At 35.3% G+C, this 15,120-nt stretch overlaps 1 protein-coding gene and 1 long non-coding RNA gene across 3 annotated transcripts in view; both read left to right on the forward strand.

Moving 5' to 3' along the window:
- The window catches only part of LOC100648672 (myosin-I heavy chain), a 49,260-nt gene extending 35,439 nt beyond the window's left edge, over positions 1 to 13,821 (forward strand). Inside the window, exons 5-16 of one of the 2 annotated variants that reach the window (XM_012308501.3) lie at positions 573 to 907; positions 1,543 to 2,025; positions 2,578 to 3,478; positions 3,559 to 3,811; positions 3,943 to 3,978; positions 4,204 to 5,266; positions 5,341 to 5,930; positions 6,053 to 6,242; positions 6,326 to 7,772; positions 7,856 to 8,133; positions 8,217 to 8,666; positions 8,804 to 13,821. In XM_012308501.3, coding sequence (XP_012163891.1) covers positions 573 to 907; positions 1,543 to 2,025; positions 2,578 to 3,478; positions 3,559 to 3,811; positions 3,943 to 3,978; positions 4,204 to 5,266; positions 5,341 to 5,930; positions 6,053 to 6,242; positions 6,326 to 7,772; positions 7,856 to 8,133; positions 8,217 to 8,666; positions 8,804 to 9,019 — 6,242 coding nt within the window. In that variant the 3' untranslated portion in view covers positions 9,020 to 13,821. The remainder of the gene's footprint in view (positions 1 to 572; positions 908 to 1,542; positions 2,026 to 2,577; positions 3,479 to 3,558; positions 3,812 to 3,942; positions 3,979 to 4,203; positions 5,267 to 5,340; positions 5,931 to 6,052; positions 6,243 to 6,325; positions 7,773 to 7,855; positions 8,134 to 8,216; positions 8,667 to 8,803) is intronic. The other variant, XM_003395410.4, reaches the window with a different exon arrangement.
- A 155-nt stretch (positions 13,822 to 13,976) lies between these two features.
- Positions 13,977 to 15,120, forward strand: LOC105665728. The gene is made up of 2 exons (XR_001098698.3): positions 13,977 to 14,552; positions 14,610 to 15,120. It is a non-coding gene; the product is annotated as an uncharacterized LOC105665728 (long non-coding RNA).

Consider the following 15,120-nt stretch of genomic DNA (forward strand, 5'->3'; position numbering starts at 1 on the left):
AAAAACTGGGTCACGAGAGGCAAGAGATTTAAGGGGGTATCATAAAAATTGTACCGTTTGCTTTTGTATCTCGGCAAAATGCGCTACCAAACACTGCAGGGATACCTGCTTCGTTGTGAAAATGTTTTCTGTCGTCTCGTTTTATTCTACCAATATTAAAAGACTAGACTCTCTCCTATAACTGTCTCATACTGATTTAAGATTTGCAAATAATTATTTTAGTATATATATTTCATGTTTATTTATTTTTTAAATTTCTTATCTTTTGTTCAATCGCTCTCCACAATGGGTATATGAAAATTGCCCTAAATTTGACATTTTATCAAATTTAGTATTTTGATACCACAAAATATGATTATCCTATATTTAATATTTTACAGAGTGTAATCATTCAAAACTATAGAATGTGATTATTCTAAATTTGATAATTTATAAAATTTAATATTTCGGAACTGCGGATTAAAATCATCCGAAATTTAATATGTTAAATAATTATCTTATAATTTCTTTATATATTCTAGTCTTTTTTTACTAGAAAATAATTATTTTCATTTTAAAAAAATATTGTACAGGGAACGCAAAGACAGTAAGGAACGACAACAGCTCCCGGTTTGGCAAGTTTATGCAGGTGTGCTTCGACAGTAAGTGGATGATCAAAGGCTGTATCATCCAAGATTACTTGCTTGAGCAGAGCCGTATAACTTTTCAAAGTAGCGGAGAAAGGAATTACCATGTGTTCTATCAGCTGGTCGAAGCTGGAACCAGAGACGAGGAATTCGCGGAACAATATAAACTGATGCCAGCAAGCCACTACAAGTATTTGAATCAGTCTGGTTGTGTGAAGATCGATGGAATCTCCGACTGCAAGAAACTCGACGCTCTTAGGCTTGCGTTTAACGTGCTACAGGTAATTAGTCGGTACACACAGGGTGGTATCATCAAAGGATATGATTTATTGGTGTTAATAGTCTGTACAAACAGTTCCATATAGATGAAATGTTAAGAATTTCTCTACTGAATTCTCTCAGAATAGAATTTATGTTCAGTCTGGCAGAAAATTATTTTTTATCCGTTATTAATGATAGAATATTTATTTATAATATGAGCAATAGAAAATTTATCATAACAGTCTAGAATTCTTTGTAAAGATTACCTTATGATGTTTTGTTCTATTAGTCAAACAAATAATTAGAACGATTATTTTTAAACAAAGTAAGCAGTTCAAATATTTATTAAATGTTTGTTTTCCGTTAAAATACATAATTAATACATCTTTTATTTTTATGACAATAATTATTTAATTTTCGTCTTTCTTATTATTACATTTATAACTGTATTATCGTCATTTTTTCTGATTGTTATAACAATTTAAATATTTGAATAATTAAGGAACATCCTAAAACCTTAAAATACGTGTAATAGATTGCCATATAATATTTCTTTTTGTTATTTCATTTCTTCTTCTTCCCTCTATAAATTGTTTCAATAACGAAGACTTATTTTATCCTAAGCCGCGATTCACTGGCACTTTCGTTTTTGTAGGTCGCGCCGGAAATGTGCGAGGGTATTTTCAGAGTCCTGTCTGCCATTCTTTGGTTGGGGAATTTGAGCTTCGAGGACGTGGATGGCGAAAGATGCGAACTAACTAAAGAAGACCTTGACATCGTTGGTACGGTTGCTCCTTTGCTCGGGCTGCAGGTTGAGGATCTCACCAAAGTGGTGCTTATACGACAGATAAACGTCCGCGGAAATATCACCGAGATACCATTGAAGGTTCAAGAAGCCCGTGAAAATAGGCATGCGATGGCAAAAGCATTGTACTCGAGAACGTTCGCCTGGTTAATCAATCATATAAACAATTGCACGAATCCTGGCCAGGATAGCTCGAGATTTCTTGGTGTTTTGGATATATTTGGCTTTGAGAACTTTGCCGTCAACAGTTTCGAGCAACTGTGTATCAATTACACGAACGAGAAGCTGCATAAGTTTTTCAATCACTACGTGTTCGCACTGGAACAAGAACTAGTAAGTCGTTTCTAAGCTTTCTTGTTTTCCTATATACTTAGTCAGCTGTGTGACACGATTAACTAGCGTGCCACATGATAGGGTGAGACATGATGGGTTTGTTACATAACCGTTAGGGTAACATCCATTGACATGTATTGACCTCGATATCAAAGGTGCAGTAAGATAATCAGTTGAATTCTTAGCTATTTTTTACCTGTAATATTTAACAATAAACTGAAGATATATTAGATGTAGGTGTCTGAGAACGTGAGTTTCTGTAGGGTTTAAAAAAATTAACTGGTTCCAAACTTCACTAGATGCCAGTTGTCTTTCTATATTAATTGAATTAAATACTTCTATATTTTTTCATGTAATAGACCACAAAGATATATTATATATGTTACCTAGTTTCAAGTTATTTATTCAAATGCATGTAATACATTGTCATTAACACTTCACCTGAATATAGTCGAGGGTTGATGATAAAAATAAACTGGTTGCAAAGTTGACTAGTTGACACTTGTCCTTCCATGTCGGCTGTCGTAACACGTGAAACGTTTTGAATTTCAGTATCGACAGGAAGAGATCCAATACTCCCATATCACCTTCACTGACAACACCATGTGCCTGGAATTAATCGAGAAACCTCCACGATGTGTTCTTAAATTACTGACCGAGCAGTGCCATATGCCGAAAGGCTCGGACCTAGCTTACCTGACCAATTTGCATGCAGAATTCGAGAATCATCCTTGCTACGTGAAAGGGGACGATCGACGAAAATGGGAGAAAGAATTTGGAGTGAAACACTACGCTGGATGCGTTACTTACGCAGTCGAAGGATTTGTCGATAAGAATCGAGATGTACAACAAGATGTGTTCTTCGATTTTATGTCTAGGAGCACAAATGAATTTGTTCAAGAAATTACAGTTTATCAGGATCTTTTGGGATGCACGGTAGCTCGTGCAAGTGGAAATGCAACTACCATGTCTCGTGGAACATCCAAGGGAAAACCAACCCTCTGTGATTCCTTCAGACATCAGTTGCAGGCTCTGGTTGATGTTCTTCAAGCTACCACACCCTGGTACGCTAGATGCATCAAGCCAAATATGCAAAAAGTGTCGAATCACTATGACGAGAAGCTGGTTCTGGACCAGTTGAAATATTTAGGCATGTTAGATATTATTAGAATAAGGAAGGAAGGCTTTCCTATACACATGCCTTTCCACGACTTTATAGCGAGATATCGTTGTTTGGATAAAGCACGTTTATCACGTTCTTATAACGAGAAAGAGGCTGTTAGGTGTTTAATCAGTAGTCAGGGTATCCCTGAAACTGAATGGCAAATAGGCAAAACTAAAGTGTTTTTAAGAAGCTATGTACACGAGCCACTGGAAGATTGTAGAAACCAAATGGTTACCAGTAACGCTATGATGATACAGAAAATATGGAGAGGCTACGTAGTTCGACGAGGTAAGTTATTTTCAATTTTAATTTTTCATAATATATTTCTTATCTTATTTTTGAACTAAAGAGAATTTGAATTTTTCCAGAGTATAAACGCGTGAGAGACGCTGCATTGAAAGTGCAACATGCATACCGAGGCTGGAAACTGAGAATAATGTTCATCAGAAAACGAAGAGCAGCCATTGTGATACAGAGTCATCTGCGTGGCGTATTCGCAAGGGAGGTTGCGGCTGCTTTGAGAGAAATGAGACGAGTAGACGAAGAAATGAGGAAGAGGGAGAGATTGGAAGAGGAGAGAAGATTGATGGAGGATAAGAAGGCTCTGGAAGAAAGTCAAAGGTATAACGATATATTATCTTGAAACTGTATGATAAAAGGACGTCTATTCCAGTATACAAACTGCCGTGACGATCATATAGGACTGTTGTTCGTTTGTGTGTTAATAGTATGTCCATTTGTGTCCTTTATAGCGCACAGTACAATGGTATTGTCGGGATGGAACCCGGGTAAGTTCGTATGACGTGTCGGTAGTTCGAATGGCGAATTAAAAATCCTTACGGCATGATGAGAATTCACTAAGATTAATTGCTTTTAACATAGATGCAGCGTTTAGTACCACAAAATACACACACATACACCGGCATCTGGCTAATTTGTGCGCTTGAGAAATTAAAATACTTGCATTGAATTTTATATCAGTATTTTCATATATGTGCTACTCCATTTTACAGAAAAGCGCAAGAAGAGATCGCTGCATTGTCGCAGATGGCGGAGCAAATGAATTCTAAAATGGCTGCCTCAGATTTGCAGTCTGTAGACTTGGACAACCTATTTTCATTTTTATCTGACGTGCAATCGACGAAGGGTAATCAGATAATTGAAGAAATTGGTGAACAAATGGATGCATTGGTCGAAGACCTCGATGTGGAACTGGAGACTGTAATTCAGCAAGAAATGGAGTTAAATTCAAAGGCGGAATCTAAAGCAAATACTCCAAATGGGCAAGAAGCTACCTCGCCATTGCAACAATCATCACAGCAGCAGCAGCAACAGCAAAGGATACCCTGTCCAAACACTGGCAAACTCGGTCAGCCGAGTCTTCCAGAGCCCACTGAACCTCCTCCGCCTCCACCACCTCCTGCTACAGCTTTGACGATGAATGGTGGCGATTCTTCTATTGATAATGGAGAGCCTATCTACGAGTCTGTTTTACCTCGCGAAGAGAACAGTCCTAGCAGCCCAATTTTGGTCAATGGAAATTCTGGACCATTAGTTAACGGTGAATCCTGTGGTTCACCTCCACCTGCACCAAATAACAAAGTCATTAAAGAACCGATTGCTGGTAGCCCTCCATCGAGACCAGAATCTAGAAACTCAAATAGTCTCCATTTGTTACACCATAATCACCACCAACCGGTACCACAACAGCAACAGAATGGTCATGATCAACAACAACAGCAGGCGCAGCAATCTCAACAACCACCTGTGGAGAGAGAACAGAGACGCAAATGCAGAGTGGAGCGTAAACTTCAAGAACTAGAGGACAAAAAGGAGCCTGATAACGAAGTTACTTATCATGATATCGTAGAATTTGCGCAAAATTATTTCAATAGCCACGAAAGATCTCCTGAGGGTACAATCATGGCTACGCTCACTAGAAAATCACGTGGCAAGAGCGTAGAATTCATTCCAAAATACGAAATGGTTACCTACTATAAAGGTTCCACTATACCGAATTCTCACATTCATATGTACGACCCTGATAACGTTAATGTGGCATGTTCTGTCTTCAGGGTAAGTAATTATTTGTACAGATTATTTTCTTTGTTAATTAACATTGAAACTGATGTTTTTTTCTTAATCTTTAGGATCTTTGTAAGTATATAAGAGGAGAGATGAAACTAGATCAGGAAATTGCAACTATTCAAAGTATAATAGGTTATGGTATTGAGCGTGAAGAATTAAGAGATGAAATTTTCGTTCAATGTATGCGACAAGCAACTAACAATCCTAACCCAGAATGGGCTGAACGAGTCTGGTTATTGCTCTGTTTGGCTATAGTTGCTTTTCAACCTAGTAAATTACTGTACAAGTACTTCGTGTCTTTCTTGCGAAAGAATTTGGCTCTCGAGGGCAAACTACGGCAATACGTTCAGTGGTGTGTGGATAATTGTAAAAATATGAAAGTTTCCTGTAGACAACATCCACCGTCGACGGTAGAGATTGCGGCCATGAGGCGACTAGGCACGATAGTTTGTCGATTCTTCTTTTTGGATGGAAGAACTAAAGCAATCGATGTGCATCCAACGGATACTGCTTCCGATGCTGTTGCTAAGTTAGGTGAAAAATTGGGTCTCAGGTCTTTAGAAGGTTGGGCAATTTACCAAAGTAGACCGGATGGCGAGGAACATGTTCGAGCGCATGATTATCTATATGATGTTATAGCCGCTTGGGAAATGTAAATTTTCATTGATTACTATTATCGATTAATAAACTACGAATATTTATGCAGTTATGTCAAATTTCATTATACTTAATTTTACATTGATAACTTATCCTATTATATTTTACTTTTTTCAGGAAACAATGCAAATTAAACACAGCACAATCAACATTTTCAACACTTCGTCGTGGGAATAATGCTACTTTAGGGAGTGGCGATAATCGATTCGTTTTCAAAAGAAGGCTTTTCCGAAATACCCGAGAAATATCCCAAGATCCCGTCGAGGTGAACATGTTGTACGCTCAAGCTGTATATAACGTTGTGAAGGTAAACTAGAGGGAAAAAATCAAATCATTGATCTTATCTTGTTTCTTGTAAACGTCCTATTCTCTCTTTTGTCATTTTTTCAGTGCGACGATTTCCCGGTATCAGAAAAAGTCGCGCTCCAGTTGGCGGGCTTACAAGCGCAAGTCGCCTTGGGCGATCCCAAAGATAACGATCGGCTGGATTACTACAGTGAAGTGGATAGTTTTTTGCCTTATCGAATCAGCCGTGCCCGAGGCGACGATGTTTGGGTGCCAATCATAGCACAGGCACACAGACAGTATGGCGCCGGTCGCAAAGAATTGGCAGCCAAGGTGTTGTATTTATCTTGCGTGATGCAATACCCTCTCTACGGTACGACTATGTTCAACGTGACTTATCGTGGTTATTGGTCGTATGGCAATCAACTAATCTTGGGTATAAACTGCGATGGATTGATGCTGATCAAGCCGGATGATAAATTTGTCTTATCAGAGTATCGTTATCAGGATGTGGAAAGCATCATGTTAGACCCGAGTGACTCTTTTATAACACTGTCTCTTCTACGTCACAATCCCGACAGCTCGCACAAGTGTTTTGTTTTTGAAACGCCACAGAAGAACGAGATAGGTAGTCTGATCGTTAGTTACTGTCCAGCATTGGCAGGCTGGATCACGGAAAACGAGGTTCCTACTAAGAAGCTCAAGTGTATTACCAATGAAGATCGTATTAGGCTCTATCATAATTTAGTCAATTGCCGCAGAACACTAGTGGATGCGGAGATATTGAGAAAACCTCAAGATTCTGGTGGTGGTTTCCTAAGAAACACTTTGCGAAGATTGTCTAAGCACAAAATAGAGAAACTTAGGCAAGAACATGGTAGCGCGACTGATCATGGTGAAACCTATAAAGGATTTCCTTATGCCTATTGGGCATTCAGCAGACAAACTATACCTCAGAGTCTCTCAAAACTACCCGATCCGGATGAACAGATGGCTCTTAGTGTATTCCAATTAATTTTAACTTACGCTGGATTAGGACAAAACGGAGATACGGTTCGTAGGGTAGAAGATGAACACGTAAACTTGATACAAACCGTGATGGAACGTTGTATAAGAAAGGAGAATCTGTTAGGTGAACTGTATCTTCAATTGATTAAACAAACGACAGATCACCCTGATCCTAATAGTCGAGTCAATCTCAGGCATTGGGCGTTACTTTCTTTGGCCTGTTCAGTTATTCTACCTCCACAGAAAGTAATTCGAAAGTATCTGATAGCGCATTTGAAACGATGCGCTAGTGATTACGTTACGGAGGAAGGAAAATACGCCAGATTTGCTGAAAAGTGCCTTTACAAGACGCAGGGCACGAGAAGAAGACAATGGCCGCCGAGCAGGGAAGAAATAATGTGCACGATTAATCGCAGGCCTATTTATGCGAGATTCCATTTCATGGATGGACAATATCATGCTGTTGAATTTCATCCTTCAGCAACAGCTAGAGACGTTATGGAGATTATCAAGACTAAGATTGGTTTAGAAGAAACTGCCATGGGTAATCGAAGTTAAATTAAATTTGTTACTTCTTTTAATTGTTAAATGGCTTGTAAATATTTATAATTTAATTGGAATTTATAGGTTATGCCATTTATGAAGTCTTAGGACCGACCGAAAGAGCATTGATACCAGAAGAAAAGATTGCCGACGTGATGTCGAAATGGGAGCGTTACAGAACCGCGAACGCACAACAGAATCAATCGCAAAGAAAGCACGCACATCATTTCTTCTTATTTAAGAAACATTTGTTCCTTGATCAGTACATGAATCTCGATGATCCGGTGGAGAAAGAGTTACTTTATCATCAAGTACTGCATGATTTACGTGCTGATCGATTTCCTATCACTGAGAAAGAAGCTGTAAATAATTATTCTTTTTTTATTATCCGTTAAAATCCAATAAATTATGGTATAGATTATCTAAATTTATAATCTGTTTTTAGATGATGCTGACAGCGTTACAAGCGCAATTAGAACTCGGTGATTGTGAAGACGCTGTATCGGATCACGATTACCGAACTATATCAAGTCACTGCCTGCCACCAAGACTGGTTCCAAGTTTGTGCATTGAAGGAGTACTTCAACACCATCAATCACTACGAGGAATGACACCGCCCGAAGCGAAGAAGGCGTTCCTGAATTTAATTCAATCGTGGCCGCTTCACAGGGCCACGATATTCGATGTCATGCAATCATTTACTTCGAATTGGCCACGTGTTCTGTGGTTGGCCGTCGACCAGCAAGGTCTTCACCTTTTGGAGCATCGTTCCAGAAACACTCTCTGTACCTACGAATATAGCAGTATTCTCAGTTATAGTCCAGCTGTTAGTTGTTTGATGATTATCACTGGTACTGATAAGAAGCAGAGCAAAGTTATCCTTACGACATCTCAGGTAATTCTTTTTGTTTAAGAATTTATATTATAGTGCACAAATTTTATATTGAATAATAATTATTTTTTAGAATGTTAAAACATATTCTTCAACTGCGTAATTATTATTTACTGATATTAGCATCATTTCATTTGCAGGCACACCAAATTGCGAACTTAATTCGCGAATACATGGATGTTCTTCAATCACCACCGGAAGTACCGAAAAGAGAATCGGCAATTGCTCAACAAATAGCGCAGCAACCGATTCAACAACCATCGACAAATCTTACGGCTCCTGCCGGTGGTCGTAAATCTCGACCTGCTTCGGTATTACACAGAGGTGCTCCAGTGATACAATCGCAAGCTAGTTAAAAAGTTAGGTAACTTATTAGATGCGATACTTCTCCTCAACCTCATACCTTAATCTTTACCTCACACACACATATACACGTATATACATATATACATAATATATGTATATACATATATATATACACACACACATCTTTATTTCTTTATTATACTTATTTAATATACATTTAATTTAATTTTAACTATAATTTTAATTCATTTCAATTTACATAATTCTATATTACTTATTCGTTAATTCGTTTTTATATTCTTTTGATATCTCTATTCATTGCAAATCGAATTTATTATTTAATTAGTGTGAATTAAACAATATAGTTTCAGTATCAGGTTGTAGCGAGAAAATGTCTCTATAGTTATTAATGCTTTATCGGCAAGGCCTATCAGGCGACGAATAGTCTCGTCGCGACGAGACAGCACTAGCCTAGAAATACTTCTTTCTTCCAGTATTTATTCGATTAGCTTAGAGCTCGAGAGACATTACAACAAAATAGCTGCTGCCGCAGAGAGAGTAGATTAGCGAATGGATCAACAAATAACTGCCATTTTACGATTTACAAAAAAACAAGTAATTAGAAAGCTGTCGAAGACTTCTATTTCTATTTTGTCCGTCATTGTCGTTGCCTTTTTTACGAGCGATTGTCAATGTTTTTTATACAGTGTTTTTTGCAGAATAATATGACACAAGATTAAGAAAGTCGATGATTATCGAATCAATCATTAAATTTTAATGCGATCAATGGTATTACATTTTTGGCATATCATTTTTTGTATCGTTCGACGAAGGGTGATTGGACAGTTTTTATATCTATTTTAATTAATATCAGAAACGACCAATTTATTGATTTTATACTTTCAATTCTGTCTCTCTTGTTAATCACTCTATTCAACGATACAATAATATACAAGATTCCATAATATTGCAATCGATGTTAACGTTTCAAATGTTAATCTTGCGCAAAATTTAAATACGATTATATACGTATTATATTTAGACGCAATATTTCACGTAAAATTTTACTCGGCGTATATTAATTAATAATACAAAGATATCGTGGTGCCTCGTTAACTGACCACAGAGTTTGCTTCGTTAAATGGCCAATATTATGACTATCAGCTATCACACAGGTAAAATAAATAAATGTGTCAGATCATTTGTATCACATCAGATTTCAATAGAAATGAAAGATATTTGAGATTTCCTAAGAACATACCACTCTCATTAAGTAGCCAAACAAAATAACGTCTGGCCAATTAACGAAACATTACTGTATGAACGACATCTTGGAAAAGGATGATAAAGTCTCTTTGACTCGTATTTCAGAAGTATTCGAACAAGTTCGAAGATGAAAATCGAATGATAATCTAACATTCATTTTATAGACAATCTCTTCGTGCTATCATCCCTTTTCTCGTAAAGATTATAATTACGGAGTTAAAATCAAGTATAATGGAAGAAATCGTTTACGCGGAAGTTTAACGAAGAATCCGTGATTCCGGCACGATCGCATCGATCGGAAATTGCCACGAAATTGCGTCCAAAGAAATTTCTTTCTTTAATTCAAAAAAATCGCTCGATATCTTGACGTGTAAATATTAAATAAAGAAAAAAATGTTTAAACTTTAAACTAAAAACAATAACAACAGGTTTCAAGCAAAATTCTCCAGTGTTCAGTGATCACATTTCCACGTAAAATTAGATTTACAGCTCACTTATATACAGAAACGATATTATCTAATTGTAATTTAACCCTTTCAAAATAATTTTTAATAATATAGTGACGAGATTAATATAAAAAATCGAAACTTTTTCAGATCTCTACACTGTTTACAGTTTATAATGTAGAAATACTATTAGTTTTTCGCTAATACATATTACTCTTTTAATAACGAACAATGGTCATTGCTCGAGTAATAATTACGAAGTCCAGCACCACAGAAAAAAAGATATACACTTTTTACGGGACACAGTCAAGAAAGGGTTAATGTAAACATAAACGAGAAATTTCCTCCAAGAATCTTCTGTCGAACACTGGAGTTCTCAAAAAAAATATCCTGAGTTTATTTGGACCAAGATTTCGTCACGAAGACTCGAATTATTGTCAGATCCTTATTTACGCGTTAACTCTAGACATACACTCACAAAAGAATTCATAGATTTAAAATGATAAATGATAGACAAAAATTTCATTACGTACAATTAGATTTTTAAGTAGTGCATCACTTAGTACATGTGACTGCACTGGAAGTAGAGGTAGAAATAATTTTAGAGTTGAGAACCACCTTCATTCCTTCGAATTAAAATATTTTTTTAATATACATCAATCAACATGTTTCTTATTTTCCACAAAATAGATAGCAACGTACTTGTGTCTGAAGATTAATTAAAAAGATATCATAATTATAATGTAAAAAATTTTAAGGTTAAATTTACAATTTCACCGTAGCCATTTGATCAATTTTAATTTTGTATAGCAAAATTTTTTTCTATCGTCTACTGTTTTAAAGCTATAACTTTGTCCAGTTGTGAAGGAAAGCTGTAGTATAAAAAACAAAAGTAATTTCCCTCGATAAACGCGCCATCTAAAAATTGGCGGGAAAACCAATTACATTGCGATCAGACTCAATTACTTATTATAAAATATTGCAAAAACATTATGTAATGCGTATTTAAGGATCAACTACATAAATTATCGCAAACTGTGAAGGATCGAGAATTCGTCGTGACGAAACGAGAAGTTAGTGTATCCTCTATAATCTGTATTTATTCGAATTTCCTTTCCGGGAGTTTGGCTAAGATTCTACGAGTGCAGAGACAGACTGTGATCCGCTTTGGGTGTCCTTAGTCTTCGAGAGCTGTTTAACGAGTGAGACTTCGTGTTAACTAATTAAAAAAAAAGAGCAGGGAAGAAGGAAAAAGATAGAGAGAAGGTGAGCACGTGTGAGTGTGTGTGAGAGAGAGAGAGAAAGAATAAAAGATGATGCGAATGTGTGAAGAGAACATTACGAAACAAGGATGTGATTTTTGCGACGCATGCATGATACTTAAGAAAAAAAGAAGAAACGGGGAGAGAAGTACGCGACCCCTGTATGTGTAGCTTAAGCGAAATAAATTATTGTTTGATGATGTTATATTGAAATATTTAAGAACAATCGACACTGTATATACGTATATATAAATAGACACGCATAGACGATACGCACACCGCGAATTACACTCTCAGTTACACATGCAACACGACAGACTGTTGTAAAACTCGGAGAAAATACACGTACAAAGAGAAAGATGGGGAGAGTTACACGCCTACATGTGACGAGAATATACATACTATTATATAAATATAAATATATATATATATGAACATAAATATAAATATATATATATATATATATATAGATTATTAAATACTCGAGCTATGTATAAGGATACAATAAAAGAAAGCGAAGCTTTAATATTGCAAATAACAGGAATTTCTGTTTCTTCAAGAATAATTGTTTGATGAATGATTATTGAATTATTCAAATTATTAAAAATCAGATTAATTGAAATATTATAAAAATACAATGGGTAATATTTATACAATTACAACACAAATTGGCATTAAAAATATACATGAATTATATTGGATTGATAATTGAGCTTAATAAAATTTCAGATGTTTCAAAAGAGTTTCTTGAATAGGTTGTAATCTACACAATTAAAACTACTGTTTCTGATGTATATATACATTTTTTATTTATTTTGTATACAATAATCAGACAAGTAACAGTATTTGCTTCGGTTTACGATTGCCCGTGTATTTGCAACCGATAAACTCTCCGTTAATATATAGACATATATTTGCATTCGATCAGTTAAACGTATTTGATTTATGATTATGACAAGGCAAACACAGCAAGCACAAAGGCAATCGTTCATACATAAATATGTTTTTCTTTCAGATATGACAAATTATAATAATTATTATAAATTATAACAAATTAAATAGCTTTCAAAAATAAAAATTAGGACAAATGGAAAGGAAGAAAGTGATAAACATAAATCCTTACATTTAATAACGTTCTTATGTTTGCACGCACCATTTTCGGTCATTTAGTTTGTACCCATTAAAATTACTTTTTTGCCCTTTTGAGACCTTCTTCCCACGTTTCTAAACGCGTTAAATGTGCTGCAACATTGACGGAAATAATACGTTAACTCTCTTTAGACTGGAACTGGAATGGACGCATGTTTCAACAAAGTATGGCAGATGGAGCTGTCAAAAAATTTGTCTTTAAAAGACGCACTTCTACAGACATGTGTAAAAGTGGCCTTAAGATCGTTTGAACTTCTGCGCTTACATCTTATTTTTATCTTTGCCATAATGGATCAAAATCGAAGTTTCAATAATTTACAATACATATCTGTGTGTAAATTGTTTCATTAAAATTTTGGGCAATAAGTAATAAAATCCCTGTTCAATAGAGAATGATATTAAATCATTATTTACAAAAATACGATATCAAAATGGATGCATTTTGGCCAAGATAAAATCAATGTTGTAGCATATAAGAATTATATCAGTTTTTCTGTATTTTTTCTTTTACTATTATTTATGCAGTTCTATTTTTCCTGTAATATTTTTTGGCACCTGTAATGAAATTAAGAAACACTCCACGAATATTATGAATGAAAATATGTATTATTTAAACAGAAATTTTTAGAGAAAGGAGAAGGAAAATTTTCGCTATTGTATGGACTAAATTATAATGACAAAAATGAAATTATTTAATTTTGATTAAATAAAAGATCTTTTCCTGATCGATTTAGTTTTTATTTAATATTTTATTTTACTCCATTTTTGTCATTAAAATTATAGCGTTATTCATCGATTCCATAAGAATATAGGCATGTCTCAATACTAACTTTAAAAAATACATAATCAACAGGATGTGCAATTCTTATTTCTTCCATTATTTCTTTTGTCTCTTTTTGCCTCGTAAATCGTTCATTCACTCCTTCAAACTAATATTCGGCACGTGCACGCAACAGTGTTCATAATACGCAATCTTTTGAATCGCATCCGGTTTCCTAGTTCTCCCAACTATATCGTAAAAATACTTTCTTCGCGTCAAAAACAAAGATTCTCTTACCTGCATAGTTTCTCAACAAATACAAGATAGACTTGGCAGAATAACTTGGATACGTTTCATCGGGTGCTCGCAATATCAAACAGGTGTTATGATACTTGAAAATACTTTATAACGAAAAAGAAAAATAGAGGTACTTTTTGTTTTACACAGTTGTTAACCCTTTCCACTCGATCACAAAAAAGGAACCGTTTTAAACACGTTACGTAATAAGTTATGGATTTGTTAGTCGATCTTAAAACTAAAGCGTATCGACCTCAAAGTGTATAGGTTAGAAAAAAATTGTGGATGTTCTTTTATATCGATCGTGATTAATCAATTGTATCGGAAATATGAAAGTCCAGAAATTGTTAAGCTCAAAGTAAATTGGTCATTATAAGATCTAGTGAATGAAAGAAATTATTATGTAAGTTTCATTTCTACAAATTTCTCGATCTATGTCTATATGATGATCTTTCTTCAGGTTTAAAAAGAGAAGTATACGCTAGATGGGACTACTTATTTCAATGTCACCTTATACATGACGTAATTCTGATAGTTCAGCGTCGCTTTTTCGCAGCAAGACCTTCAATCGGTATTTCTGGAAATATTGGTCGAGGCCACGAAATATTTCCGGTCACTGCCAAGGACCGAAGGCCATACTTTGAGTAGTTGCAAGTTCATGATAATCGATTTTGTTGGAACAGCATCTGTTTGACATCGACCTCGAGTATAATCGCAATGATCAAGTATGTGTGTACGGTTAGAACTTAAGAAATTCCTTCATTACTATACCATACTTTTCACGAATATAATACATAAGAAGAACCAAAAAATTAACCAAACGAAATAAAACGATTTAAGAAAGAACAGGTTATACCGTAAACCGTAATAAATTTAATTCCTAATAACGTATCCTCCATTTATTACAGACTTAACCTGTCGTACTGTAGAAACTATTAAAAAATAAACATTCGATCGATATCGTTTCAAAA

This window comes from Bombus terrestris, chromosome 5, assembly GCF_910591885.1.
Source record: "Bombus terrestris chromosome 5, iyBomTerr1.2, whole genome shotgun sequence".
Classification (NCBI taxonomy): Eukaryota; Metazoa; Arthropoda; class Insecta; order Hymenoptera; family Apidae; genus Bombus; species Bombus terrestris.